Source organism: Natator depressus, chromosome 12 (assembly GCF_965152275.1).
Source record: "Natator depressus isolate rNatDep1 chromosome 12, rNatDep2.hap1, whole genome shotgun sequence".
In the NCBI taxonomy this organism is placed as follows: domain Eukaryota; kingdom Metazoa; phylum Chordata; order Testudines; family Cheloniidae; genus Natator; species Natator depressus.
In genome coordinates this window covers 40,099,067-40,125,899 of record NC_134245.1, presented here as the reverse complement: position 1 = coordinate 40,125,899, position 26,833 = coordinate 40,099,067, and the positions used below count along the sequence as shown (strand labels likewise).

At 62.3% G+C, this 26,833-nt stretch overlaps 1 protein-coding gene across 1 annotated transcript in view; it reads right to left on the bottom strand.

The window, feature by feature from the left end:
* CPNE7 (copine 7) overlaps window positions 1-26,833 on the bottom strand; it is a 50,768-nt gene that overhangs the window by 14,320 nt on the left and 9,615 nt on the right. The window contains exons 3-8 of the mRNA XM_074968916.1: window positions 8,330-8,512; window positions 7,291-7,365; window positions 5,921-5,995; window positions 4,842-4,925; window positions 965-1,054; window positions 289-387 (exon numbers count right to left, since the gene is read on the bottom strand). Of these exons, the coding sequence (XP_074825017.1) occupies window positions 289-387; window positions 965-1,054; window positions 4,842-4,925; window positions 5,921-5,995; window positions 7,291-7,365; window positions 8,330-8,512 (606 nt within the window). The remainder of the gene's footprint in view (window positions 1-288; window positions 388-964; window positions 1,055-4,841; window positions 4,926-5,920; window positions 5,996-7,290; window positions 7,366-8,329; window positions 8,513-26,833) is intronic.

Genomic DNA, 26,833 nt, shown 5'->3' with positions numbered 1-26,833 from the left:
AGGAAAAAACAAACACCACAAAACAAAAACAACCAATTTTTGTTTTAGTTTTCCTAGATTCCTCCTCCCCCCCCCAAAAAAACCTGAAAAATTTGAAACCACCATTTTGGTGACAATTGTTGAAAGTCGGCCATTTTTCATGGGAAAAGCTTTGCCCCCAACGTGTGACCAGCTCGGGCGAATACCCGGCACACACAAGCGAGAGGCTTTGACACGGAAGGGCTGAGTCACCTCATGTGCACCGTCACCAGCAGCCGGCCCACCTGGAGACCCAGACCCCCCACAAACCTTGTTCTCCCCACTTGCTTTCTGCATTTCCTCAAACGTGGTGTAAAACTCTCCGATGAAGTCGTGTTTCCCCCGGGAGTCGTAGTCCCAGACGACACACTGCAAGGAGAGGAGCACAGCTCAGCCAGAGGGCCCCACCTCATTCACTCCCTCTCGAGGGAGGGGCCTTTCCCAGCCCCCAGCATTCCCCCCATTCCTCCCGCAGACCCTTGCCGGGCTTACGCTGCCTGCACCCAGCCCTGACTGACCACCTGTGCGCGCAGCAGGGTGTCCTCCTTCCAGCCCTGCGCTATACGAGACACTTCCGAGGAAGGGCCCAATGCACCTGGACAGCTATGTAAGCGCACGAGGGGGGCACTTGCCCTTCTTGAGGGCCGGTTCAGGCTCTGAAGCAGGAGGACCGAAGGCCCTGGTCATGTGTCTGTGTGTTAGTGTCACTGCAGAGGCTACACTCACAAACACACTCGTGTCCTGTGGCAGTGAGTTCCACAGGCCGAGCCTATGTTGCATCAGGATGCATTTCCTTTGACCCATCATGCCTGGGTTGCCTTTGACCCTGGGGGCAGGTTGCACTGTGACAGGGCTGGTTCCCCTTGCAGGAGACTCAGAGAGGTGGCCCCTTTCAGCTCCTCCAGAGATAGAGGCTACTCAGGGCTTCCCCCCATCCCTTCCTCACCCTCAGCTTCCTCTTCTCCTCGCAGCTGCACAGCGAGTTCAGCGAGACCTTGAATGGCTCCCACACGGGGCTCAGGTTGTTCTTGACCACCTGTAAACACAAGAGGGGCAGCGTGAGCGTGTGCCACCACGCCTGGGGGTGCAAACTGCCGGCGTACGGCCTGGGCAGGGCACCCCTGAGCGATGAGCTGGGTGCTCACTCAGCTTCCGTCTGCCAGAGAGGCCCAACGGGCTTTGCAGACAGCCCTGAGTGGCCCTTGCCCCCTCCCAACCCCTGTGGAGGTGGGGCACTCAGGCACAGAGAGGGGAGGGCCCTGCCCAGGGTCATGCAGGATCACCGGCAGACTGTCTCCAGGCCGTCCCACACCCAGCCCTGTGCTCTAGCCGCCAGACCCCACTCCGGCAGGGGGAGGCACTAGGTAGCCATGCCCTAGAGGAGAGACTCCCTGGACCGGCATCCAAGCTGCTACTGCCCCTCTCGCCTCTGTCTCTCCCCCTCCCTGCAGGATCCCACCGCCCTGGTGCCAGGAAGGGAACGGCAGGGCCCAGGCGGCAGGTGGGGCAGACAGCACCTGACAGCGTAATAGCTCTGCTAGGTGCCTAATCCTCCTAGGCCCCCTATCAGGCAGGGCGTGAGCACAGGGAGCAGCGGGGGGACCCGTCACTCATCCCCTCTTCCCTTCCCAGGCAGAGCCCATTACGGCTCCCGGGTGACGGGAGCCTTGGAGGAGAGGAGAGGAGCGGGCGGGGGAGGATTCTCTGACAGCATGGTGCCGCGGGGAGCTCCCCTGCCCGTCCTCTCCAGCGGGGGGAGCTGCCTGGGGGTGACAAGCAGGGGACCGGGGGCTCAGGGGCGAGGGATCCAGCGTCCCAGCTCCGGAGCCACCTGCAGCCGCAGAGGGGTACGGTGCTGCCTGGCCCACGGCCATACAGCCAGCCTGAGCTCTGCAATGTAACGAGTTCCCATCACACCCACTCCCACCCGCATCACCCCGTCCCCGCGAGCCCCTCCTCCGCCCCCATCGCCCCCCCGTCCCCGCCAGCCCCTCCTCCACCCCCATCACCCCCCATCCCCGCCAGCCCCTCCTCCGCCCCCATCACCCCTCCCGTCCCCGCCAGCCCCTCCTCCGCCCCATCACCCCCCATCCCCGCCAGCCCCTCCTCTGCCCCCCATCACCCCTCCCGTCCCCGCCAGCCCCTCCTCCGCCCCCATCACCCCTCCCGTCCCCGCCAGCCCGTCCTCCGCCCCCCCATCGCCCCCCCGTCCCCGCCAGCCCCTCCTCCACCCCCATCACCCCCCATCCCGCCAGCCCCTCCTCCGCCCCCCATCACCCCTCCCGTCCCCGCCAGCCCCTCCTCCGCCCCCATCACCCCCCCATCCCGCCAGCCACTCCTCCGCCCCCATCACCCCCCATCCCGCCAGGCCCTCCTCCGCCCCCATCACCCCTCCCGTCCCCGCCAGCCCCTCCTCTGCCCCCCATCACCCCCCCATCCCGCCAGCCCCTCCTCCGCCCCCCATCGCCCCTCCCGTCCCCGCCAGCCCCTCCTCCGCCCCCATCACCCCCCATCCCCGCCAGCCCCTCCTCCGCCCCCCATCACCCCTCCCGTCCCCGCCAGCCCCTCCTCCGCCCCCCATCACCCCTCCCGTCCCCGCCAGCCCCTCCTCCGCCCCATCACCCCCCGTCCCCGCCAGCCCCTCCTCCGCCCCCATCACCCCTCCCGTCCCCGCCAGCCCCTCCTCCGCCCCCCCATCGCCCCCCCGTCCCCGCCAGCCCCTCCTCCGCCCCATCACCCCCCATCCCGCCAGCCCCTCCTCCGCCCCCCATCACCCCTCCCGTCCCCGCCAGCCCCTCCTCCGCCCCCATCACCCCCCCATCCCGCCAGCCACTCCTCCGCCCCCATCACCCCCCATCCCGCCAGGCCCTCCTCCGCCCCCATCACCCCTCCCGTCCCCGCCAGCCCCTCCTCTGCCCCCCATCACCCCCCCATCCCGCCAGCCCCTCCTCCGCCCCCCATCGCCCCTCCCGTCCCCACCAGCCCCTCCTCCGCCCCATCACCCCCCATCCCCGCCAGCCCCTCCTCCGCCCCCCATCACCCCTCCCGTCCCCGCCAGCCCCTCCTCCGCCCCCATCACCCCCCATCCCCGCCAGCCCCTCCTCCACCCCCCATCACCCCTCCCGTCCCCGCCGGCCCCTCCTCCGCCCCATCACCCCCCATCCCCGCCAGCCCCTCCTCTGCCCCCCATCACCCCTCCCGTCCCCGCCAGCCCCTCCTCCGCCCCCATCACCCCTCCCGTCCCCGCCAGCCCCTCCTCCGCCCCCCCATCGCCCCCCCGTCCCCGCCAGCCCCTCCTCCGCCCCCATCACCCCCCATCCCGCCAGCCCCTCCTCCGCCCCCCATCACCCCTCCCGTCCCCGCCAGCCCCTCCTCCGCCCCCATCACCCCCCATCCCGCCAGGCCCTCCTCCGCCCCCATCACCCCTCCCGTCCCCGCCAGCCCCTCCTCTGCCCCCCATCACCCCCCCATCCCGCCAGCCCCTCCTCCGCCCCCCATCGCCCCTCCCGTCCCTGCCAGCCCCTCCTCCGCCCCATCACCCCCCCTGTCCCCATCAGCCCTTCCTCCGCCCCCCATCACCCCTCCCGTCCCCGCCAGCCCCTCCTCTGCCCCCCATCACCCCCCCATCCCGCCAGCCCCTCCTCCGCCCCCCCATCGCCCCCCCGTCCCCGCCAGCCCTCCTCCGACCCCATCACCCCCCATCCCGCCAGCCCCTCCTCCGCCCCATCACCCCCCCGTCCCCGCCAGCCCCTCCTCCGCCCCATCACCCCCCATCCCGCCAACCCTTCCTCCACCCCCCATCACCCCTCCCGTCCCCGCCAGCCCCTCCCCAGTCCCCATCACCCCCCTGTCCCCACCAGCCCCTCCCCCGCCCCCATCACCCCCCTGTCCCCGCCAGCCCCTTCTCCGCCCCATCACCCCCCATCCCGCCAGCCCCTCCTCTGCCCCCCATCACCCCTCCCGTCCCTGCCAGCCCCTCCTCCGCCCCCATCACCCCCCATCCCGCCAGCCCCTCCTCCGCCCCCCATCGCCCCCCGTCCCCGCCAGCCCCTCCTCCGCCTCCCATCACCCCCCATCCCACCAGCCCCTCCTCCGCCCCATCACCCCTCCCGTCCCCGCCAGCCCCTCCTCCGCCCCATCACCCCCCCGTCCCCACCAGCCCCTCCTCCGCCCCCCATCGCCCCCCTGTCCCCGCCAGCCCCTCCTCCGCCCCCCATCACCCCTCCCGTCCCCGCCAGGCCCTCCTCCACCCCCCATCGCCCCCCCGTCCCCGCCAGCCCCTCCTCCGCCCCCTCACCCCCCATCCCACCAGCCCCTCCTCCGCCCCATCACCCCCCCGTCCCCGCCAGCCCCTCCTCCGCCCCCCATCACCCCCCCGTCCCCGCCAGCCCCTCCTCCACCCCCGATTAACCCCCCATCCCGCCAGCCCCTCCTCCGCCCCCCATCACCCCTCCCGTCCCTGCCAGCCCCTCCTCCGCCCCATCACCCCCCTGTCCCCATCAGCCCCTCCTCCGCCCCCCATCACCCCTCCCGTCCCCGCCAGCCCCTCCTCCGCCCCCGATTAACCCCCCATCCCTGCCAGCCCCTCCTCCGCCCCCGATTAACCCCCCATCCCCGCCAGCCCCTCCTCCGCCCCCCATCACCCATCCCATCCCTGCCAGCCCCTCCTCTGCCCCCCACCTCTCCCGTCCCCGCCAGCCCCTCCTCCACCCACTCCCATCCCTTTGCCCCTCCCTTGCTGCCCACCCTTGTCTCTCCATTCCCTTCCCCCTGGGGTGGCAGCTGGTGGCTCCTTGGAGACTCTGCCCGCGGCGGGGACCCACCTCGGTGCGGTACACCAGCTGCTCGCTCCCATCGTCGTTGATCCGGTAGATCTCCAGGAAAGGATCCGACTTGCTGAAGAGATCCTGCCGGGAGGTGGGGCGGAAGGACACGGTGAGCTCCGCGGCTGGTGCTGCCCTCCCGTCCTGGGCAGGGCCAGCATGGGGACAGCCCTGCCAGGTCAGAGCAGCAGGACCAACCTCCAGGCCATCTCCCCCGATACCCCCCCCAGACAGAACCTTCCCCAGGGGCATGTCCTCCCAGCCGGAAGGGACCAGCCTCTGGACCAGCCGTACCCAGGATGGGGGCTCTGAGCACCCAGGGGCCACTGTACCATCCCTCCACGCTCCGGCCTGTCGCAGAAGGCAGCACTCCCTCGCCCCTGCCCGGCGAGGCCCTGCTCCCTGCCACGGCCATGCCGGGCTCCTTCTCCGCCCGTGCCTTGTGCCCAGCCTGGCCCTGCATTCTCACTGCGCCCCCCTGTGCCCAGCCAGCCTCTCTCCTCCCTGCACCACCTCGTGCTGTGCCCACAGCAGCCTGCCCCGGTGACTTCCAGCCCTTGGCTATCGCTGAACTGCCCACCAGCATCCCTGCCAGCCCGTGCTTCCCCGAGGGGCTCAGGGAGTGGGGCTGGGAGAGGGAGATCTTTCACCCCTGCGGGGGGCGGGGGGCCTTTGGACACCTGGGTGCAGCGAGCTGGCTGGGGCTCAATTGGGATGGTGGCACCAGCAAGAGGGCAGGCTCAGCGGAGGGACTGAGCGCCATGCTGTCCCGTCGCTGGGCAGGGCTTGGCCTGCTGACCAGGCTGCTGAGGGGCGAGCTGGCCTGGCCGCTCCCATTGTGCGCTCTGCCGAGGGTAGCTCCAGCCTCCCCCAGCAGCACCAGAGCGTTGGAAAGGTGCCGGAGGGCACCAGGGTCAGTCGGCAGCCACAGCTCCCAGCTCTCAGCAAATAACCACGCTGGCTCCTCCATGCAGCCATTCCCAGGCTGCACCCGCCCGATCCGGGGGGCTGGGGGCACCAGGGTCTCAGCGAAGGTGGAGCGGAGTCTCTCGGCCACCCCCCACGGCAGGCGAAGGTACCTTGTCATCCAGCTTCTTGGCCCGGAACGCCAGCTCCACGTAGCCGTTGTTGCCGGAAATCTCCTCTGACAGCACCTGAGGGGAGAGTGCCAAGGGGCCCTTAGAGACAAGCGGCCGGGCACAAGCCCCAGGGAGAAACCCGCCTGGTCCTGGCTAGAGCCACCACGCACAGAGCACGCCTGGGAGGTACTGGCAGTGATGTGTGTGCCAGGCCAGGCGGCAGGGCACGGAGAGGCCCTTGTGCACGTGCCACGTGCCAGGCCGGGCGGCAGGGCACAGAGAGGCACTTGTGCACGTGCCACGTGCCAGGCCGGGCAGCAGGGCACGGAGAGGCCCTTGTGCACATGCCATGTGCCAGGCCATGCGGCAGGGCACAGAGAGGCCCTTGTGCACGTGCCACGTGCCAGGCCGGGCGGCAGGGCACGGAGAGGCCCTCGTGCACGTGCCACATGCCAGGCCGGGCGGCAGGGCACGGAGAGGCCCTCGTGCACGTGCCACGTGCCAGGCCGGGCGGCAGGGCGCGGAGAGGCCCTTGTGCATGTGCCATGTGCCGGGCCATGCGGCAGAGCACGGAGAGGCCCTTGTGCACGTGCCACGTGCCAGGCCGGGTGGCAGGGCAGGGAGAGGCAGCGGGGGCCAGGGGCCGCCATCCCAGCAGGCTCTTCAGTGTGTTCTCCATCACGTTCAAAGAGCACAATTCTCGCGCTGCACGGAGCAGGTGGCTGGGCTGGGCTCTGGGGAATGAATGTGGATTCCCCGCTATGGGCAGGAGCCAGGGACCAGTGATGAGAACCTGGGTTCTGGGGACTGACCCCTGCCCTGAGCCATGTCTGCCAGTCTGGGGAGATGGCGGAGGCAGATCAGGGCTAATCTGCGCAGGGTGGGACGGGCTGGGGGGAGGAGGAGACAGGCAATGGGAGTTTGGCCCCTGCAGCAGCAGGATCTTCAGCACAAACCTGGCTGGTTGTGAGCCAGGCCAGAGCCCCGGAGGATGTGGCAGGACCCCTCTCTGGGGCAGGTGTGGGGTCAGCAGCGTTAGAAATACAAAGCGGAGCTCCGGGCTGGGGGAGCAGAGCACCGGGCAGCTCTCTAGAGACAGCTCCTGCCCTCAGAGCGCCAGGCTCCAGAGCCCGTCGGACGGGTACATGCCCGAGGGTTTCCTGGCAGAGCCGTGTGGCACTGAGGCAGCCAGAGCAGGGCACCGTGCAGCTCTGGGGGCTGCCCCTTCCTGTCCTCTTCCAAAGAGAACGGCCCAAGCAGGCCCAGCTGAACGTGTCCCCCCTCCCTGCAGGCTGCATGAGCAGCAGGACCGCTAGGCAACGGAGAGCCGGAGCCAGCCTGGAGGCACAGGCCGGGCCAGCCGCACTCACCGTGATGGTGGACTTGCCGGCGTACTTCCCGTACTTGAGAAACAGCGGCTTGGTCACCCGCTTCTGGGCCACAATCTGGAAGGGAAGATGATAGTGTGAGTCGGGGGAGAGGGAGCTGTGGGCCCCCGCGATGCCCTGGGGATGGGGGCAGGGGAGCCATGGGCCCAGGTGACACCTCCCGGGGAGACACAGCCATGCCAGTCTCTGCAGGGGAGATGGTGGCACTGGAGTCGTGCTGGAGCACGAGCGGCCCCAGGAGACACGTTGCTGTGGGAGTCGTCTCGGGAGAGACGTTAGCGTGTGAGTCACTCAGGGGACGCTGGCACGAGTCATGCCGGAGGACGTCAGCACGGGGGCCAGTGAACCCCTGCGGGTGGAACCAGCGCTAAGCCAAGCCTGCACCGCACACCGAGCTCCCCCAGCCTGGCGGGGCCCTGGCAAGGACTTGCCAGCGATTCATGGACAGTGCTTGGCCTTTACAGACAGTCAGCGCTAAGCCATGCCAAGTAGCGGGGCTTCCTGACAGCGCTGAAATCGCTCCCTTCTCCTGGAGCTGGGAGCCATCCCTGCTACGTCAAGTTCTCCCTGGCCCTGGCCACGTTAACCCACCGCATCCTCCCTCCGCTTTCCTCTTGGCCCCAGGGGATTTCCAGTCCCACTGGAAATGCCATTAGAGACTATCTGGGACTTCCCCAGCCCTGGGAGGTCAGCGCACAGCGGGACCGACGCCAGCCCATCCTAGGCCGGGAGCGCTCAGAACTCCCACTCCTAGGGCGTGCCACTAATCGCAATGACAATATCCTGCCACGGGCAGCTATGGCGGTGATATGTTCCTGGCGCCGCTAAGCCCTTCTGCAGGCCGCCCTGAGCCACCTTCCCAGGCAAGGAACGGAGCAGCCCCGCACCCGGGAGCAGTGAACGGCCGAATGGCAGGATTCCCCCGCAGGAAACACCGCAGCCCTGCTGGGCCACAGGCTGGGGACAGGCGAGAGGAGCGACTCCCAGGAGCCTGCCCCGGGGGGACAGCAAGGGTGAGTACCTGGCCCACTGTGCACTCCATGCCCCCCAGGAAGTCGTCATCGTGTGTCCCGAGGCTGGAGTGCCCGTGACTGTCGTACACCTCGAACCGCAGCTTCTGCACTTCCTCGAAGTAATAGTCCACCGTGAAGACCTTGGAGAAGACGGGGTGCAGATTGCTCTTGATGACCTCGCTCCTGTCCACCTGGAGGCCAGAGGAGAATCAGGGCCCTGCCCAGCAGCCCTGGAGATCGAGGGCCTCTCCTGATCCACAAAGCAGCCCCAGCAATAGCAGTGCAAGTTCCCCCCTCTCCTCACCTCACAGGGTGCCCCCCCACCGACCCACAGGGCTGGGGCGCCGGCTCCAGGCCCCGAGCCTCTGCCACGGAGGCTGTCAGCTGGTGCCAACTGGCGTGGTGGGCTCAGAAACGGAGCCCCCTGTTCCCCATGGGGAGACCCCTGCCTCTTTTCACCCACAAGGCTGGGCCCTCAGGGCCTACAGCCCTGCACTGGGGGAGGGCCCGGTTCTGCACCGCACCGGGGCTCTGGCGCTCCGGATGAGATGGCCTCACTTACCAGCAGGGAGAGGGTTTTCCCAGCTGCCAGCGCCGCAAACGCCCCCTGGGCAAGGAGAGTCCAGCAGTGCTCCCTGCCCACAACACCACCACTGGAGGGCGCTATGCCAGGCGGTCGGAGAGGACGGGGGCAGTAGGGGCACTATCCTGCCCTTTGTAATGTCCAAAGAGAAGCATCGTTTTTTCCACCGCCTCTTCCCAGCAGACGAGCAGCGATCGGTTCTCCGCATGTCAGACCTGGATGGCGCCCCGATGAACCTAGTCCCTGTTCAGGGTCAGTGCCTACAGTGCCCTGAACCATCCCTTGGCCCTGTGCAGGCCCGGCTCTGACAAGGGGCTTTGTTCTTTAACTGCTGAAAACACAGCCGGGGAGCAAGACTTGAAAAGGCAGGTTTTGGTAGGGTCTACAAAAATAGCCATTTTAAAACCGCGTCTCAGTTTGCAAGTGGCAGAATTCTTTGACATGCCCTGCACCGAGGGCTTTTCCCCTCTGAAGGGCCCCAGTTCTACACTGGTTTTAAATGCAGTTCTAAACACGATTTGAATGTAGGGGAAAATGCAGGAGCAGAATCAAACCTTCGGCTCTGTCCCTCCCGCAGGAGCAAACCCAGTGTTTGTATGAACTGCCATGAACTTAAACCCCGGAGCGCTCACACCGAGAGAGGGATTAACTCTGGGCTGCCGCTTTCTCTTGCTGCCCCCATGTCCCTGGCTTGGCGGCAGCTGGGCAGTGCCCCGATGTCCCCTCTGACAGGCAAGCGGCTTCACACCCTGAGGCTTTGCCATCCCCCTCCCGGGAAGCCAGAGCAGGGCCCATGCCCAGCCGAGTCACTAGCCACCCCAGGATGCAGCAGCTCCAGCGTCCCGGAAACCTGCACTTCTGAGGAAACTGAATAAAACGTCTCAAACCCTGCTGAACACGGACTCGTTAGTGTGGGGAATGCAGATGAGATGCTAATGAGCTACTCGATCATCAATGACTCTGGGAAGAGAGAGCTGCATGTGTCGCCAGTTCGCGTCTCAGGCCCAGGCCTGGGGTGTGCAGGGGGCTCTGGGTACTGAGCACTAGGGGGCACTGTTGGAGCTGGAGGGTATTTGTCCCAGTGATTCATCAGGGTGCCTCGCCCAGCCAGCCCTCCCCTCTCCAGTCTCTGGACTCAGCCTCCCATGGACTCCACCAAGGGGGCCACGCCCGCTGTTCTCTGTGGGGCAGCACCTCCTCCAAGCAACGGCCACGGCAGCTTTGCCACCCCCTCCCTGGAAGCTGAACAGGGCCCACGCCCCTCTGATTTACTAGCCACACCAGGGTGTCATGTCACTGGTGGGGAGCACCCGATGTTATGGGTGAGAGGGGCGCTCGTTGCTCTGCCTTGCGGGCAGTGCCAAGTGCACTCGCCCGTTACATGGGCAGAGAGGGAGCACCTGTTCCTCCAGGCTGCTCAGGACCCACCCAATCAACGTGGGATCAGCCCTGTGCATGGAAATGGGCAAAGTGCCTGGGCCAGGATCTGCAGAGAAGGGACCCAGGAAGCCCCAGAAGCTGTGCGGAGAGAGAACAGGATTCCCCAGGAGGAGTGAGCCCTCTCCAGGGGAAAGGGGTTCCCCGCCCCCTTGTTCTCTGCTTGTATCCTCTTCTTTCCCCCGGGCAGATGCCCTGCTAGCAGCCCCGTCAGTGCAGTGGTAGGGGGCAGATGGGGACCCTGCAAACACTGGAGGGCTGTGACCCGGATCCTCAGGCAACTCCCAGGGATACTGTGCACAGCAGGCCCCCTGCCTGGACCCAGCCAGCTTCCCGGGAGGTGCTCTGGCACGAGTGAGCGGCACCCAGTTGTCACTGATTTCAGCCAGGAAGACTTCGGGATGGGGGACTGGTAGAGGGACCGATGCCCCATTCGCCAGCCAGCCCCTGGCTGTGGCCATGGGCTCTGAGCCGGGGTGGAAGGATGAATGCAGGATCGGGACCCTTCATGGATGTACAGAAAGCCAGGACGTGGAGGGCTTGGGCCCCACTGCCAAGGTCTTGACTAGCCGAGGCCCTGGGGTCCCAGGCAGGAATGGAACGGAGCTCAGCCATTGGCAGAGACTCTGCAGGACTGGAGCCTCTTCTCTCGGGATTATCAAGCTGCTGCCGCAAATCTCTGTACCGGTGTCAGACTGCTGAACAGACACACACAATTTGACGACTTAGCAGACTTAGCTGCAGCTTAAGTCCTCCGGCTGCTGTTTGGCTGGGGGATCGGCTGCACAGCACAGAAACCAGCATGCTTTGATCCTTCGCTGCACTTGCTATGCATCTGGCCACATGCACCCCCACCACTCAGCTGCTCCCATCTGCCTCTCCTCACCACCTCTCATGCCTTCCAACGGAGCCCCGCGTTGGGAAATTGTCTAGCCCATCATTAGTGCTTTATTCAGCGTGCAGATCTGTGTCTTCCCAGGGGCACTGGGTGCAGATCCATGTCTGCCATGGGGCACTGGGTGCAGATCTGTATCTGCCATGGGGCATCGTGTGCAGATTCGTGTCTGCCCGGGGGCATTGTATACAGATCTGTGTCTGCCCAAGGGCACCGGGTGCAGACCCGTGTCTGCCTGGGGGCACCGGGTGCAGATACCCCTGTGCAGTGCTCCTACTGCACTCCATCACACACACCCTGTGCAGTGCTCCTGCCACACCACATCACCCACACCCTGTGCAGTGCTCCTACCACGCCCCATCACACACACCCTATGCAGTGTTCCTGCTGCACCCTGTCACACAAACCCTGTGCAGTGTTCCTGCTGCACGCTGTCACAAACCCTGTGCAGTGCTCCTGCTGCACCCTGTCACAAACCCTGTGCAGTGCTCCTGCTGCAGCCTGTCACACAGAAAACAATCAACACCCCATGGACCAGGGAAAAACCTTAAAATGAAGGGAAGTAGGTGTCGGTGACAAAGGAGCCCAACACGACCCGAACCAGGGGAGACAAGGCCACCGATGGAAACACACCCAAATGAGGAGGCCTCCCAGAGCTTCCTGGGAAGCTTAGACAAATTTCTCTCCACGCTGGCCCCAGGAAGGGCTCCCTCAGTGGGCTGCCTGGGGCCAGTGTGGAATGGGGCTGGGCTGACTGGCAAGGGAAGGTGGCACAGGCACATGGGTGCTGCAGTGCTCAGAGCTGAGCGGAGACCCTCTGCCCTCACCCGGGCTGGGGGCCGTGCTGCTGCGACACAATCACCGGACGGCGCCGGCTCCCAGCCCTGACTCCACACAGTGGGACTGCACTCAGGCCCATCCCCGGCCCTTTTGTTTGCAGCTCTTTCCTGACTATGCTTCAGAGGCCGAATTTGGCTGGGGAAGCAACGGAGCATGAGCCCTTGGTAGCCAGGCTCTACCCCACATCCCCATGGTGCAAAGGTCTGGCCTGACATTGCAGAATGGCAGGTTCCTCTGAGCTACGGGCCCCAGAGGAAGTTGCTTCTTCCAGCGGATGTGCTTTCAAGGCGAGGAGCAGATGGGGCAGAGTCCAGAGTAAACACAACTCACGTTCTAACAGAAAACACGGTGGGCTCAACTGGGACAGGAAACAGGTCCCAACCGTACCAGAGCTTGAGCGAGTAATTCCAGATGGCTGGCCACAGGGCAAGCCCAGGCCCCCGCAATTGAGACGAAATTGCTGCAGAGGACCGTGTGTCGTAATGCTACACAGCATGTGGCTGGAAATGCTCCACAGAGCCCACCTGGGTACTGAGAAGCATCAGAGTGGAGCTGGAGATGTCCCGTTCTGGCCAGGTGTGAATGCTGCTGTCACGGAGTGTGGGGGAGTCCAGGCCCTGCACCCCTCTTCCTGGGATTCACTGAGACTCTCAGCCAGCCAGTAAAACAGAAGGTTTATTGGACAACAGGAACACAGTCCAAAACAGAGCTTGTGGGTACACCCAGGACCCCTCAGTGAAGTCCTTCTGGGGGAGCAGGGAGCTTAGACCCCAGCCCTGGGGTTCCCTGTGTTCCTCCACCCAGCCCCAAACTGAAACTAAACCCACCGAGCAGGTTCCCTGCTGCAGCCTCCGTCCACATTCCTGGGCAGAGGTGTCACCTCCCCCTCCCCCTCCTGGCTCAGGTGACAGGCTCTCAGGTCTCCCGTCCCCAGGGCACATTCCCAGGTCAACACTCCCCCCTCCCTGCTGCGTCACATCGTCACATCTCTCCCCCCTTCGAGACTGAACTGAGCGGGGTCACTGTGACCAGTGACCTGGGGGAAGTTCGGGGCCCCCTCTCCGGGACAGCGCATCCGCTATCAGGTTGGCACTTCCCTTCACGTGGACCACGTCCATGTCGTAATCCTGCAGGAGCAGGCTCCACCTCAGGAGCTTGGCGTTGGCTCCTTTCATCTGGTGCAGCCAGGTCAGGGGAGAGTGGTCGGTGTACACGGTGAAGTGTCGCCCGAAGAGATAGGGCTCTAGTTTCTTGAGGGCCCACACCATGGCCAGGCACTCCTTCTCGATGGCCGCGTAGTGTTGCTCCCGGGGTAGCAACTTCTTGCTCAGGTACACGATGGGGTGTCTCTCCCCTTTTCATCCTCCTGCATTAACACCGCCCCCAGTCCCGTGTCTGAGGCGTCAGTGAACACCACAAAGGGCTTGTCAAAGTCTGGGTTTGCTAGAACTGGGCCACTGACCAGAGCCTCCTTCAGCGCCCGGAAAGCCTCCTGGCACTGCTCGGTCCAGACCACCTTGTCTGGCTTCCCCCTTCTTGCATAGCTCAGTGATGGGGGTGGCTATGGCGCTAAAGTGGGGCACAAATCTTCGGTAGTATCCTGCCATCCCAATAAAGGCTTGGACCTGCTTTTTGGTGTGGGGAGCGGGCCAGTCTCTGATCACCTCCACCTTGGCCGGTTCCGGCTTTAGGCGGCCGCTCCCCACCCGATGGCCCAGGTAAGATACTTCAGCCATCCCCACCTTGCACTTCTCCGCTTTGACAGTCAGCCCAGCCCCCTGGAGTCGGTCCAGCACTTGTCTAACTGGGACACGTGGTCCTCCCAGGTCTGGCTAAAGACACAGATGTCGTCAATATACGCCATGGCAAAACTCTCCATCCCCCTCAGGAGCTGGTCCACCAGGCGCTGGAAGGTGGCCGGCGCTCCCTTGAGGCCGAAAGGCAGGGTCAGAAACTCATAGAGCCCCAGAGGGGTGATAAAGGCCGATTTCAGCCGGGCATCTGCATCCAGCGGCACTTGCCAGTAGCCCTTTGTAAGGTCCATGGTGGTAAGGTACCGAGCTCCTCCAGCTTGTCTAGGAGCTCGTCCCGGCCTGGGCATGGGGTAGGCATCCGATACAGTGATGGCATTGAGCTTCCGATAGTCCACACAGAACCGGACTGACCCATCCTTTTTGGGGACCAGCACCACCGGCGAGGCCCAAGGGCTGGCCGATGGCTGGATCACCCCCAAAGCCAGCATGTCCCGGACCTCTCTTTCCAGGTCCTGAGCAGTTTTCCCTGTGACTCGGAAGGGGGAGCATCTTATCGGCGGGTGCGACCCTGTCTGCACCCGGTGGACAGTCAGATTAGTGCGTCCAGGCTGGTTGGAAAACAGCTGTCGGTACGGATGCAGCACCCCCCTGACCTCAGCTTGCTGGGCAGGGGTGAGCTGATCCGAGAGGGGGATTGTTTCCAGGGGGGAACCAGCTCTGGTCCCAGGGAATAGATCTACTAAAGGGTCATCTCCCTGCTCCTCCCAATGTCCACACACAGCTAACACCACATTCCCCTGGCATAATATGGCTTCATCATATTCACATGGTACACCCGGCGGTGGTGGGCCCGGTTCGACAGCTCCACCACATAGTTTACCTCATTGAGCTGCTTGACGACCTTGAACGGGCCCTCCCAGGCGGCCTGTAGTTTGTTCTTTCTCACGGGGATGAGAACCATCACCTGATCCCCGGTGGCGTAGGCACGGGCCCGCGCCGTGCGGTCATACCAGACCTTCTGCTTCCTCTGGGCTCTGGCCAGATTCTCCCTGGCCAGGCCCATGAGTTCAGCCAGTCTCTCTCGGAAGGTCAGGACATACTCCACCACTGACTCTCCATCGGGAGTGGCCTTCCCCTCCCACTCGTCTCTCATCAGGTCCAGGGGGCCCCTCACCCTCCTTCCATATAACAGTTCGAAAGGCGAAAATCCGGTAGACTCCTGGGGCACCTCCCTGTACGCGAACAGCAGGTGAGGTAAGTACTTGTCCCAATCCTGCGGGTGCTGGTTCATAAAGGTTTTCAGCATCATCTTTAGCGTCCCGTTAAACCTCTCCACCAGCCCATTGGACTGGGGGTGATACGCTGAGGCCCAGTCATGCCGGACCCCACATTTCTCCCACAAGCACCGGAGCAGGGCCGACATGAAGTTGGAGCCTTGGTCTGTCAAGACTTCCCTGGGGAACCCCACTCGGCTGAAAATGGTCAGGAGCGCATCCGCCACGGTGTCTGCTTCAATGGAAGCTAAGGGCACTGCCTCGGGGTAGCGGGTGGCGAAATCTACCACCACCAGAATGTATTTCTTCCCCGACCGGGTCGTCTTGCTGAGAGGCCCCACGATGTCCATGGCCACCTTCTGGAAAGGCTCCTCTATGATGGGCAAAGGTCTCAACGCCGCTTTCCCCTTGTCCCGGGCCTTCCCCACCCTCTGACAGGGGTCACAGGATCGGCAATACTGCCGGACGGTGGTAAAGACCCCGTGTGACGATGTGACGCAGCAGGGAGGGGGGAGTGTTGACCTGGGAATGTGCCCTGGGGACGGGGAGACCTGAGAGCCTGTCACCTGAGCCAGGAGGGGGAGGGGGAGGTAACACCTCTGCCCAGGAATGTGGAGGGAGGCTGCAGCAGGGAACCTGCTCGGTGGGTTTAGTTTCAGTTTGGGGCTGGGTGGAGGAACACAGGGAACCCCAGGGCTGGGGTCTAAGCTCCCTGCTCCCCCAGAAGGACTTCACTGAGGGGTCCTGGGTGTCCCCACAAGCTCTGTTTTGGACTGTGTTCCTGTTGTCCAATAAACCTTCTGTTTTACTGGCTGGCTGAGAGTCTCAGTGAATCCCAGGAAGAGGGGTGCAGGGCCTGGACTCCCCCACACTCCGTGACAACTGGTGGCAGCGGTGGGATCTACTGCACCCCGTGAACGGCGCTTCCTGCAGTAAGTGACTGGGGAACAGTAAAACGAAGGGGGATTGACGGGGACCAGGCGTGCTGAAGATTCAGAGAGAGACGGTTTCAGGGGGCGGTTAACCCCTGGGAGTGTGTGACCAGAGAGAAGGACTTTTGCAGTAACAGGGTCCCCCGGGGGATTGCAGCGAGCGGTCCCAGGGGCGGAGGAGTCTGCAGCTCGACCCTGGCAAAGAGGTGGTGACCTCAAGAAGGACTGGCACACTAGGGGCTTTTCCTGGAAACCGTGGACAGCTGCCCGGCCTGCGAGTGGCCAGCCGGGAGATGTACGCTAAACGCCTTAAGAGCGACCTGGTGGAGCTGTGCAGGCAGAGGGGGCTGCGCGTCGGGAGGTCCACCAAGGAACAGCTGATTGCCCAGCTGGAGGAGAGGGATCGCTTGGATGACCCGATCCCTGTCCCTGAGGGAAGCCGCCCGGCAGACGCAGCGTGGGCCCTGGGGCCTGACCAGGCTGGGAGGGGTCAGACTGCTGCCCAGGACACCCCGAGACCCTTCCTACCTATGCCTGGGGGAGGGGTTGTGGGAAGCCCAGCGAATACCGAGGGCCCCCTGACCCCAGCAGCCAGCAGGGGATCCTCCCAGCGGAGCTCCCCATCCCTGGAGCAGATGCGGCTGGAATGGGAGAGGGAGAGGAAAATGAGGGAGCTGGAGGATCATGAAAAACAACGTCAACATGAGGAGAAACAACGTCAACATGAGCAGGAGGAGAAGGAGAAACAACGTCAACATGAGCAGGAGGAGAAGGAGAAACAACGTCAACATGAGCAGGAGGAGAAGGAGAGGGAACGTCAGGAGAAGGAGAGGGAACGTCAGGAGAAGGAGAGGGAGCGTCAACATGAGCAGCAGGAGAAGGAGAAACAAAGACAGCATGAACTGGAGCTGGCCAGGCTGAGGAGCAGTGGGGCCCCGGCTGCGGTGAGTGCGGGGGGACCCAAGACTGCAAGGAGCTTTGATAAGTGCTTCCTGGCCCAGCGGAAGGAGGGGGAGGACATAGATAGCTTCCTGACGGCCTTTGAGAATGCCTGCGAGCTGCACAGGGTTGACCCTGCAGACCGGCTCCAGTTCCTCACCCCCTTACTGGACCCCAAAGCCGTGGAGGTCTACAGCCGGATGACAGGGGCAGAGGCAGGGGACTATGAAATGTTCAAACAGGCCCTGCTCCGTGAGTTTGGGCTGACCCCCGAGATGTACCGGAGAAGGTTCCGGGGTCAGCGTAAAACGCCTGAGGTCACCTACCTACAACTGGTCAACAGGATGCGGGGATATGCCCGCAAGTGGACAGCGGGGGCCCAAACTAAAGAGGACCTGCTTGACCTGTTTGTACTGGAGCACCTGTATGAACAGTGCCCTTCCGACCTGAGGCTGTGGCTGGTGGACAAAAAGCTCGCGAACCCCCAGCATGCAGGGCAGCTGGCCGACGAGTTTGTGAACAGTCGGTCAGGGGGTAGCCGGGAGGAGTCCCAAAAGAACAGGCCCCCCCCGATGCAGAGAGAGAGTCACCATGGGGCCTCCCAGCGGGGAAATAGGGAGAACCCCCTCCAAAGGGGAACGCCTGGTGTCGGGCCCCTCCGACCCGTTCGAGGGGACCAACGTGACCTGAGCTGCTATCACTGTGGCCAGAGAGGCCACGTACGGGCCCAGTGCCCCGGGCTCCGGGACAAACTGAGCAGACCCAACCTACCCAGGGTTAACTGGGTAGGGACTCAGCTGGACGAGGGGCAGGCGACCCAGGAAAGGGGGGCTACCAGTTTGCCACCTGCTCAGGAGGGAAGAGTACCCCCAGCCAGCCCCGCCAGAGGGCTGGAGGCTCTGGACTCAGGGTGCTCGGTTTACAGGGTGGGTGCGGGGCTGTCCCTCCGGAGAGAGTGCCTTGTTCCCCTGGAGGTGGATGGGAGGAAGGTCAATGGATACTGGGATACGGGCGCGGAGGTGACGCTGGCCCGGCCCGAGGTGGTGGCCCCAGATCGGGTGGTGCCCAACACCTACCTGACCCTGACGGGGGTGGGCGGGACCCCATTTAAGGTGCCCGTGGCAAGGGTACACCTGAAATGGGGGACCAAGGAGGGCCCCAAGGATGTGGGGGTACACCACCATTTGCCCACTGAAGTTTTGATGGGGGGAGACCTAGAGGACTGGCCAAGCGACCCCCAGACCGCCCTGGTTGTGACCCGTAGCCAGAGCCGGCGAGGGGCACTGCGACCTGACCCTGGGGAGGGTACCACACTGGAGGCGCGAGACCCTACTCGGGTGGGGAGGGAGCGCCGAGGGGCACGGCTCAGAGAGGCTGCGGCCTCAGACCTGGCCACGGAGGGGGAACCGGGCCCCATCCCTTCCCCAGCCGCTGAGTTCCAGGCCGAGTTGAGGAAAGATCCCTCCTTGCAGAAGCTCAGGGACCTGGCCGACCTCAGTGAGGGACGGACCATGAGGAGAGGCTGCCAGGAGAGGTTCCTGTGGGAGAAGGGGTTCCTGTACCGAGAATGGGCTCCCCCAGGGGAAGGGGAGTCCTGTGGGATCAGGAGGCAGCTGGTGGTCCCCCAGAAGTACCGCCGCAAGCTCCTGTCCCTGGCCCATGACATCCCCCTCGCAGGGCACCAGGGAATCCGGCGCACCCGGCAGAGGTTGCTACAGAACTTTTACTGGCCCGGGGTCTTTACCACCGTCCGGCAGTATTGCCGATCCTGTGACCCCTGTCAGAGGGTGGGGAAGGCCCGGGACAAGGGGAAAGCGGCGTTGAGACCTTTGCCCATCATAGAGGAGCCTTTCCAGAAGGTGGCCATGGACATCGTGGGGCCTCTCAGCAAGACGACCCGGTCGGGGAAGAAATACATTCTGGTGGTGGTAGATTTCGCCACCCGCTACCCCGAGGCAGTGCCCTTAGCTTCCATTGAAGCAGACACCGTGGCAGATGCGCTCCTGACCATTTTCAGCCGAGTGGGGTTCCCCAGGGAAGTCTTGACAGACCAAGGCTCCAACTTCATGTCGGCCCTGCTCCGGTGCTTGTGGGAGAAATGTGGGGTCCGGCATGACTGGGCCTCAGCGTATCACCCCCAGTCCAATGGGCTGGTGGAGAGGTTTAACGGGACGCTAAAGATGATGCTGAAAACCTTTATGAACCAGCACCCACAGGATTGGGACAAGTACTTACCTCACCTGCTGTTCGCGTACAGGGAGGTGCCCCAGGAGTCTACTGGATTTTCGCCTTTCGAACTGTTATATGGAAGGAGGGTGAGGGGCCCCCTGGACCTGATGAGAGACGAGTGGGAGGGGAAGGCCACTCCCGATGGAGAGTCAGTGGTGGAGTATGTCCTGACCTTCCGAGAGAGACTGGCTGAACTCATGGGCCTGGCCAGGGAGAATCTGGCCAGAGCCCAGAGGAAGCAGAAGGTCTGGTATGACCGCACGGCGCGGGCCCGTGCCTACGCCACCGGGGATCAGGTGATGGTTCTCATCCCGTGAGAAAGAACAAACTACAGGCCGCCTGGGAGGGCCCGTTCAAGGTCGTCAAGCAGCTCAATGAGGTAAACTATGTGGTGGAGCTGTCGAACCGGGCCCACCACCGCCGGGTGTACCATGTGAATATGATGAAGCCATATTATGCCAGGGGGAATGTGGTGTTAGCTGTGTGTGGTCAGTGGGAGGAGCAGGGAGATGACCCTTTAGTAGATCTATTCCCTGGGACCAGAGCTGGTTCCCCCCTGGAAACAATCCCCCTCTCGGATCAGCTCACCCCTGCCCAGCAAGCTGAGGTCAGGGGGGTGCTGCATCCGTACCGACAGCTGTTTTCCAACCAGCCTGGACGCACTAATCTGACTGTCCACCGGGTGCAGACAGGGTCGCACCCGCCGATAAGATGCTCCCCCTTCCGAGTCACAGGGAAAACTGCTCAGGACCTGGAAAGAGAGGTCCGGGACATGCTGGCTTTGGGGGTGATCCAGCCATCGGCCAGCCCTTGGGCCTCGCCGGTGGTGCTGGTCCCCAAAAAGGATGGGTCAGTCCGGTTCTGTGTGGACTATCGGAAGCTCAATGCCATCACTGTATCGGATGCCTACCCCATGCCCAAGCCGGACGAGCTCCTAGACAAGCTGGGAGGAGCTCGGTACCTTACCACCATGGACCTTACAAAGGGCTACTGGCAAGTGCCGCTGGATGCAGATGCCCGGCTGAAATCGGCCTTTATCACCCCTCTGGGGCTCTATGAGTTTCTGACCCTGCCTTTCGGCCTCAAGGGAGCGCCGGCCACCTTCCAGCGCCTGGTGGACCAGCTCCTGAGGGGGATGGAGAGTTTTGCCGTGGCGTATATTGACGACATCTGTGTCTTTAGCCAGACTGGGAGGACCACGTGTCCCAGGTTAGACAAGTGCTGGACCGACTCCAGGGGGCTGGGCTGACTGTCAAAGCGGAGAAGTGCAAGGTGGGATGGCTGAAGTATCTTACCTGGGCCATCGGGTGGGGAGCGGCCGCCTAAAGCCGGAACCGGCCAAGGTGGAGGTGATCAGAGACTGGCCCACTCCCCACACCAAAAAGCAGGTCCAAGCCTTTATTGGGATGGCAGGATACTACCGAAGATTTGTGCCCCACTTTAGCGCCATAGCCACCCCCATCATTGAGCTATGCAAGAAGGGGAAGCCAGATAAGGTGGTCTGGACCGAGCAGTGCCAGGAGGCTTTCCGGGCGCTGAAGGAGGCTCTGGTCAGTGGCCCAGTTCTAGCAAACCCAGACTTTGACAAGCCCTTTGTGGTGTTCACCGACGCCTCCGACACGGGACTGGGGGCGGTGTTAATGCAGGAGGATGAAAAGGGGGAGAGACACCCCATCGTGTACCTGAGCAAGAAGTTGCTACCCCGTGAGCAACACTACGCGGCCATCGAGAAGGAGTGCCTGGCCATGGTGTGGGCCCTCAAGAAACTAGAGCCCTATCTCTTCGGGCGACACTTCACCGTCTACACCGACCACTCTCCCCTGACCTGGCTGCACCAGATGAAAGGAGCCAACGCCAAGCTCCTGAGGTGGAGCCTGCTCCTGCAGGATTACGACATGGACGTGGTCCACGTGAAGGGAAGTGCCAACCTGATAGCGGATGCGCTGTCCCGGAGAGGGGGCCCCGAACTTCCCCAGGTCACTGGTCACAGTGACCCCGCTCAGTTCAGTCTCGAAGGGGGGAGAGAAGTTGTCACGGAGTGTGGGGGAGTCCAGGCCCTGCACCCCTCTTCCTGGGATTCACTGAGACTCTCAGCCAGCCAGTAAAACAGAAGGTTTATTGGACAACAGGAACACAGTCCAAAACAGAGCTTGTGGGGACACCCAGGACCCCTCAGTGAAGTCCTTCTGGGGGAGCAGGGAGCTTAGACCCCAGCCCTGGGGTTCCCTGTGTTCCTCCACCCAGCCCCAAACTGAAACTAAACCCACCGAGCAGGTTCCCTGCTGCAGCCTCCCTCCACATTCCTGGGCAGAGGTGTTACCTCCCCCTCCCCCTCCTGGCTCAGGTGACAGGCTCTCAGGTCTCCCGTCCCCAGGGCACATTCCCAGGTCAACACTCCCCCTCCCTGCTGCGTCACATCGTCACACCCCGGGCCAGTAAAAGTTCTGTAGCAACCTCTGCCGGGTGCGCCGGATTCCCTGGTGCCCTGCGAGGGGGATGTCATGGGCCAGGGACAGGAGCTTGCGGCGGTACTTCTGGGGGACCACCAGCTGCCTCCTGATCCCACAGGACTCCCCCTTCCCCTGGGGGAGCCCATTCTCGGTACAGGAACCCCTTCTCCCACAGGAACCTCTCCTGGCAGCCTCTCCTCATGGTCCGTCCCTCACTGAGGTCGGCCAGGTCCCTGAGCTTCTGCAAGGAGGGATCTTTCCTCAACTCGGCCTGGAACTCAGCGGCTGGGGAAGGGATGGGGCCCGGTTCCCCCTCCGTGGCCAGGTCTGAGGCCGCAGCCTCTCTGAGCCGTGCCCCTCGGCGCTCCCTCCCCACCCGAGTAGGGTCTCGCGCCTCCAGTGTGGTACCCTCCCCAGGGTCAGGTCGCAGTGCGCCTCGCCGGCTCTGGCTACGGGTCACAACCAGGGCGGTCTGGGGGTCGCTTGGCCAGTCCTCTAGGTCTCCCCCCATCAAAACTTCAGTGGGCAAATGGTGGTGTACCCCCACATCCTTGGGGCCCTCCTTGGTCCCCCATTTCAGGTGTACCCTTGCCACGGGCACCTTAAATGGGGTCCCGCCCACCCCCGTCAGGGTCAGGTAGGTGTTGGGCACCACCCGATCTGGGGCCACCACCTCGAGCCGGGCCAGCGTCACCTCCGCGCCCGTATCCCAGTATCCATTGACCTTCCTCCCATCCACCTCCAGGGGAACAAGGCACTCTCTCCGGAGGGACAGCCCCGCACCCACCCTGTAAACCGAGCACCCTGAGTCCAGAGCCTCCAGCCCTCTGGCGGGGCTGGCTGGGGGTACTCTTCCCTCCTGAGCAGGTGGCAAACTGGTAGCCCCCCTTTCCTGGGTCGCCTGCCCCTCGTCCAGCTGAGTCCCTACCCAGTTAACCCTGGGTAGGTTGGGTCTGCTCAGTTTGTCCCGGAGCCCGGGGCACTGGGCCCGTACGTGGCCTCTCTGGCCACAGTGATAGCAGCTCAGGTCACGTTGGTCCCCTCGAACGGGTCGGAGGGGCCCGACACCAGGCGTTCCCCTTTGGAGGGGGTTCTCCCTATTTCCCCGCTGGGAGGCCCCATGGTGACTCTCTCTCTGCATCGGGGGGGGCCTGTTCTTTTGGGACTCCTCCCGGCTACCCCCTGACCGACTGTTCACAAACTCGTCGGCCAGCTGCCCTGCATGCTGGGGGTTCGCGAGCTTTTTGTCCACCAGCCACAGCCTCAGGTCGGAAGGGCACTGTTCATACAGGTGCTCCAGTACAAACAGGTCAAGCAGGTCCTCTTTAGTTTGGGCCCCCGCTGTCCACTTGCGGGCATATCCCTGCATCCTGTTGACCAGTTGTAGGTAGGTGACCTCAGGCGTTTTACGCTGACTCCGGAACCTTCTCCGGTACATCTCGGGGGTCAGCCCAAACTCACGGAGCAGGGCCTGTTTGAACAGTTCATAGTCCCCTGCCTCTGCCCCTGTCATCCGGCTGTAGACCTCCACGGCTTTGGGGTCCAGTAAGGGGGTGAGGAACTGGAGCCTGTCTGCAGGGTCAACCCTGTGCAGCTCGCAGGCATTCTCAAAGGCCGTCAGGAAGCTATCCATGTCCTCCCCCTCCTTCCGCTGGGCCAGGAAGCACTTATCAAAGCTCCTTGCAGTCTTGGGTCCCCCCTCACTCACCGCAGCCGGGACCCCACTGCTCCTCAGCCTGGCCAGCTCCAGTTCATGCTGTCTTTGTTTCTCCTTCTCCTGCTGCTCATGTTGACGTTCCCTCTCCTTCTCCTCCTGCTCATGTTGACGTTGTTTCTCCTTCTCCGCCTGCTCATGTTGACGTTGTTTCTCCTCATGTTGACGTTGTTTTTCATGATCCTCCAGCTCCCTCATTTTCCTCTCCCTCTCCCATTCCAGCCGCATCCGCTCCAGGGATGGGGAGCTCCGCTGGGAGGATCCCCTGCTGGCTGCTGGGGTCAGGGGGCCCTCGGTATTCGCTGGGCTTCCCACAACCCCTCCCCCAGGCATAGGTAGGAAGGGTCTCGGGGTGTCCTGGGCAGCAGTCTGACCCCTCCCAGCCTGGTCAGGCCCCAGGGCCCACGCTGCGTCCGCCGGGCGGCTTCCCTCAGGGACAGGGATCGGGTCATCCAAGCGATCCCTCTCCTCCAGCTGGGCAATCAGCTGTTCCTTGGTGGACCTCCCGACGCGCAGCCCCCTCTGCCTGCACAGCTCCACCAGGTCGCTCTTAAGGCGTTTAGCGTACATCTCCCGGCTGGCCACTCGCAGGCCGGGCAGCTGTCCACGGTTTCCAGGAAAAGCCCCTAGTGTGCCAGTCCTTCTTGAGGTCACCACCTCTTTGCCAGGGTCGAGCTGCAGACTCCTCCGCCCCTGGGACCGCTCGCTGCAATCCCCCGGGGGACCCTGTTACTGCAAAAGTCCTTCTCTCTGGTCACACACTCCCAGGGGTTAACCGCCCCCTGAAACCGTCTCTCTCTGAATCTTCAGCACGCCTGGTCCCCGTCAATCCCCCTTCGTTTTACTGTTCCCCAGTCACTTACTGCAGGAAGCGCCGTTCACGGGGTGCAGTAGATCCCACCGCTGCCACCAGTTGTCACGGAGTGTGGGGGAGTCCAGGCCCTGCACCCCTCTTCCTGGGATTCACTGAGACTCTCAGCCAGCCAGTAAAACAGAAGGTTTATTGGACAACAGGAACACAGTCCAAAACAGAGCTTGTGGGGACACCCAGGACCCCTCAGTGAAGTCCTTCTGGGGGAGCAGGGAGCTTAGACCCCAGCCCTGGGGTTCCCTGTGTTCCTCCACCCAGCCCCAAACTGAAACTAAACCCACCGAGCAGGTTCCCTGCTGCAGCCTCCGTCCACATTCCTGGGCAGAGGTGTCACCTCCCCCTCCCCCTCCTGGCTCAGGTGACAGGCTCTCAGGTCTCCCGTCCCCAGGGCACATTCCCAGGTCAACACTCCCCCCTCCCTGCTGCGTCACATCGTCACAGCTGCCACGGGAGGGAAAGTACCCAAAGGTGGCATCGGCAATCAATACATGATGCAGAAAGCACGAAAGCCACCGAAACCACATGACATTCCGGCTTGTCCTTGGCCCAAGGTTGGAGCGGATCTGTGGGAATTCAATGGAAAGGATCATCTCTTATCCAGGGACACCGCTCACAGTGCTCATTGAGCTGTGGCAATGGGATCATGGTGAAAATCACTCCGGGTGGACAAAGAGCAGTGACAATTCACGAGGGGCTTCTCTCAGCACCCCTCTGAGCTCTCAGTCCAAGCGCTCTGCATGGAGCCCACACTGAGCCCAGGCAAGGGGGTTAGCAGAAAAGTCAGTCCAGATAACAAAGCCCTGGCAGACTCAAGCTGAGCCATTGTTAGAATATTTCAACACACCGCGCCGTGCTTCATGGCGAGCGCCAGTCCCCGGGCTCACGGCTAGTAGGACAAAACCCTGAGTGCCAACGGACGTTTTTCCTAATATCAAACCTCATTCTCCCTTGCTGCAGATTAAGCCCATCACTTCTTGTCCAGCCTTCAGTGGACACAGAGAACAACTGACCCCGTCCTCTTTAGAGCAGCCCCTCACCGATTTGAGGACTTACCAGGTTCCCGCTCAGATTTCTTTTCTCAGAACTAAACATCCCCAGTGTTTTAACCCCACCCCACAGGTCAAGGTTTCTAAACCTTTTCTTGTTTTTGTTGCTCTCTTCTGGATTCTTCCGAATTTCTCCACATTTTCCTAAAGAGCAGCGCCCAGGACTGGACACAGTACCCCAGCCGGGGCCTCACCAGGCCAAGTCGTGCACGACAATGACTTCCCGTGTCTTACACACAACATGACTGTTAACACACCCCGGAATTATATTGGCCTTTTTTGCAGCTGCGTCACATTGTCGACTCAGATTCAATGTGTGATCCGCTCTAACCCCCAGATCCCTTTTCAGCAACACCACCACCTCGCCAGTTATTCCCCAGTTCGTACCCGTACATTTGCTTTTCCTTCCTAAGTGCAGTGCTTTGCACTTCTCTTTATTGCATTTCATCTTGTTGGTTTCAGACCAAGTCTCCAATGTGTCAAGGTGATTTTGAATTCTAATCCCTCCCTCCAAAGTGCTGGCACTTCCTCCCAGCTTGATGTCATCTGCACACTGTATAAGTACACTCTCCACTCCATTATCCAAGTTATCAGTGAAAGTATTAAATAGTGCTGGACACGGGACTGACCCCTGCAGGATCCACTCCCAGTTCGATAGTGAGCCATTGATAACTACTCTTTGAGTGCGATCTTTCAACTACTTGCGCATCCACCTTCTTGTAATTTCATCTAGAGCACATTTCCCTCGTTTCCTTGTGAAAATGTCACACAGAACGGGGTCAGACATCACATCGACTGTCACATCCCCCACATCCGTAGGTCAGTAACCCTGGCAACGAAGGAAATCAGGTTGCTTTGGCATGATCTGTTCTGGACAAATCTATGATGGTTATTCTTTATAATCCTGTTATCCTCCAGGTGCTTCCACACTGATTGCTTAATAATTTGTTCCAGTATCGTTCCAGGTGTCAAGATTAGGTTGACCAGTCTATAATACTTCAGGTCCTTTTTGTTCCGCTTTCTAAAGCTAGGTGCTATGTTTGCCCTTCTCCTGTCCTCTGGGACCTTACCCATCCTCCATGAGTCCTCATAGATAATTGGTAATGGTTCTCAGATTGCTTCAGCTAGTTCCTTAAGTATCCTAAGGTGAATTTCATCAGACCCTGCCAACTTGAATACATCTAACTTATCTAAATATTCATTAACCTGTTCTTTCCCTATTTCGGTTTGCGTTCCTTCCCCCTTGTTCTTAATATTAATTAGGTTGAATATCTGGTACCATTAACCTTTTTAGTGAAGACTGAAGCAAAATAGGCAGTAAGTACCACAGACTGCTTGATGTCATCAGTTATTAGCTCTCCTTCCCCGCTAAGTAGAGGACCTCCACTTTCCTTTGTCTTTCTCTTGCTCCTACAGTATTTAAATAAATGCTTCCTATTGCATTTTATGTCCCTTGCTAGGTGTAACTCATTTTGTGCCCTAGGCTTTCTGATTGTTGTCCCTACATGTGGGTGCTGTTCTTCTGTGCTGCTCCTTAGCAATTTGTCC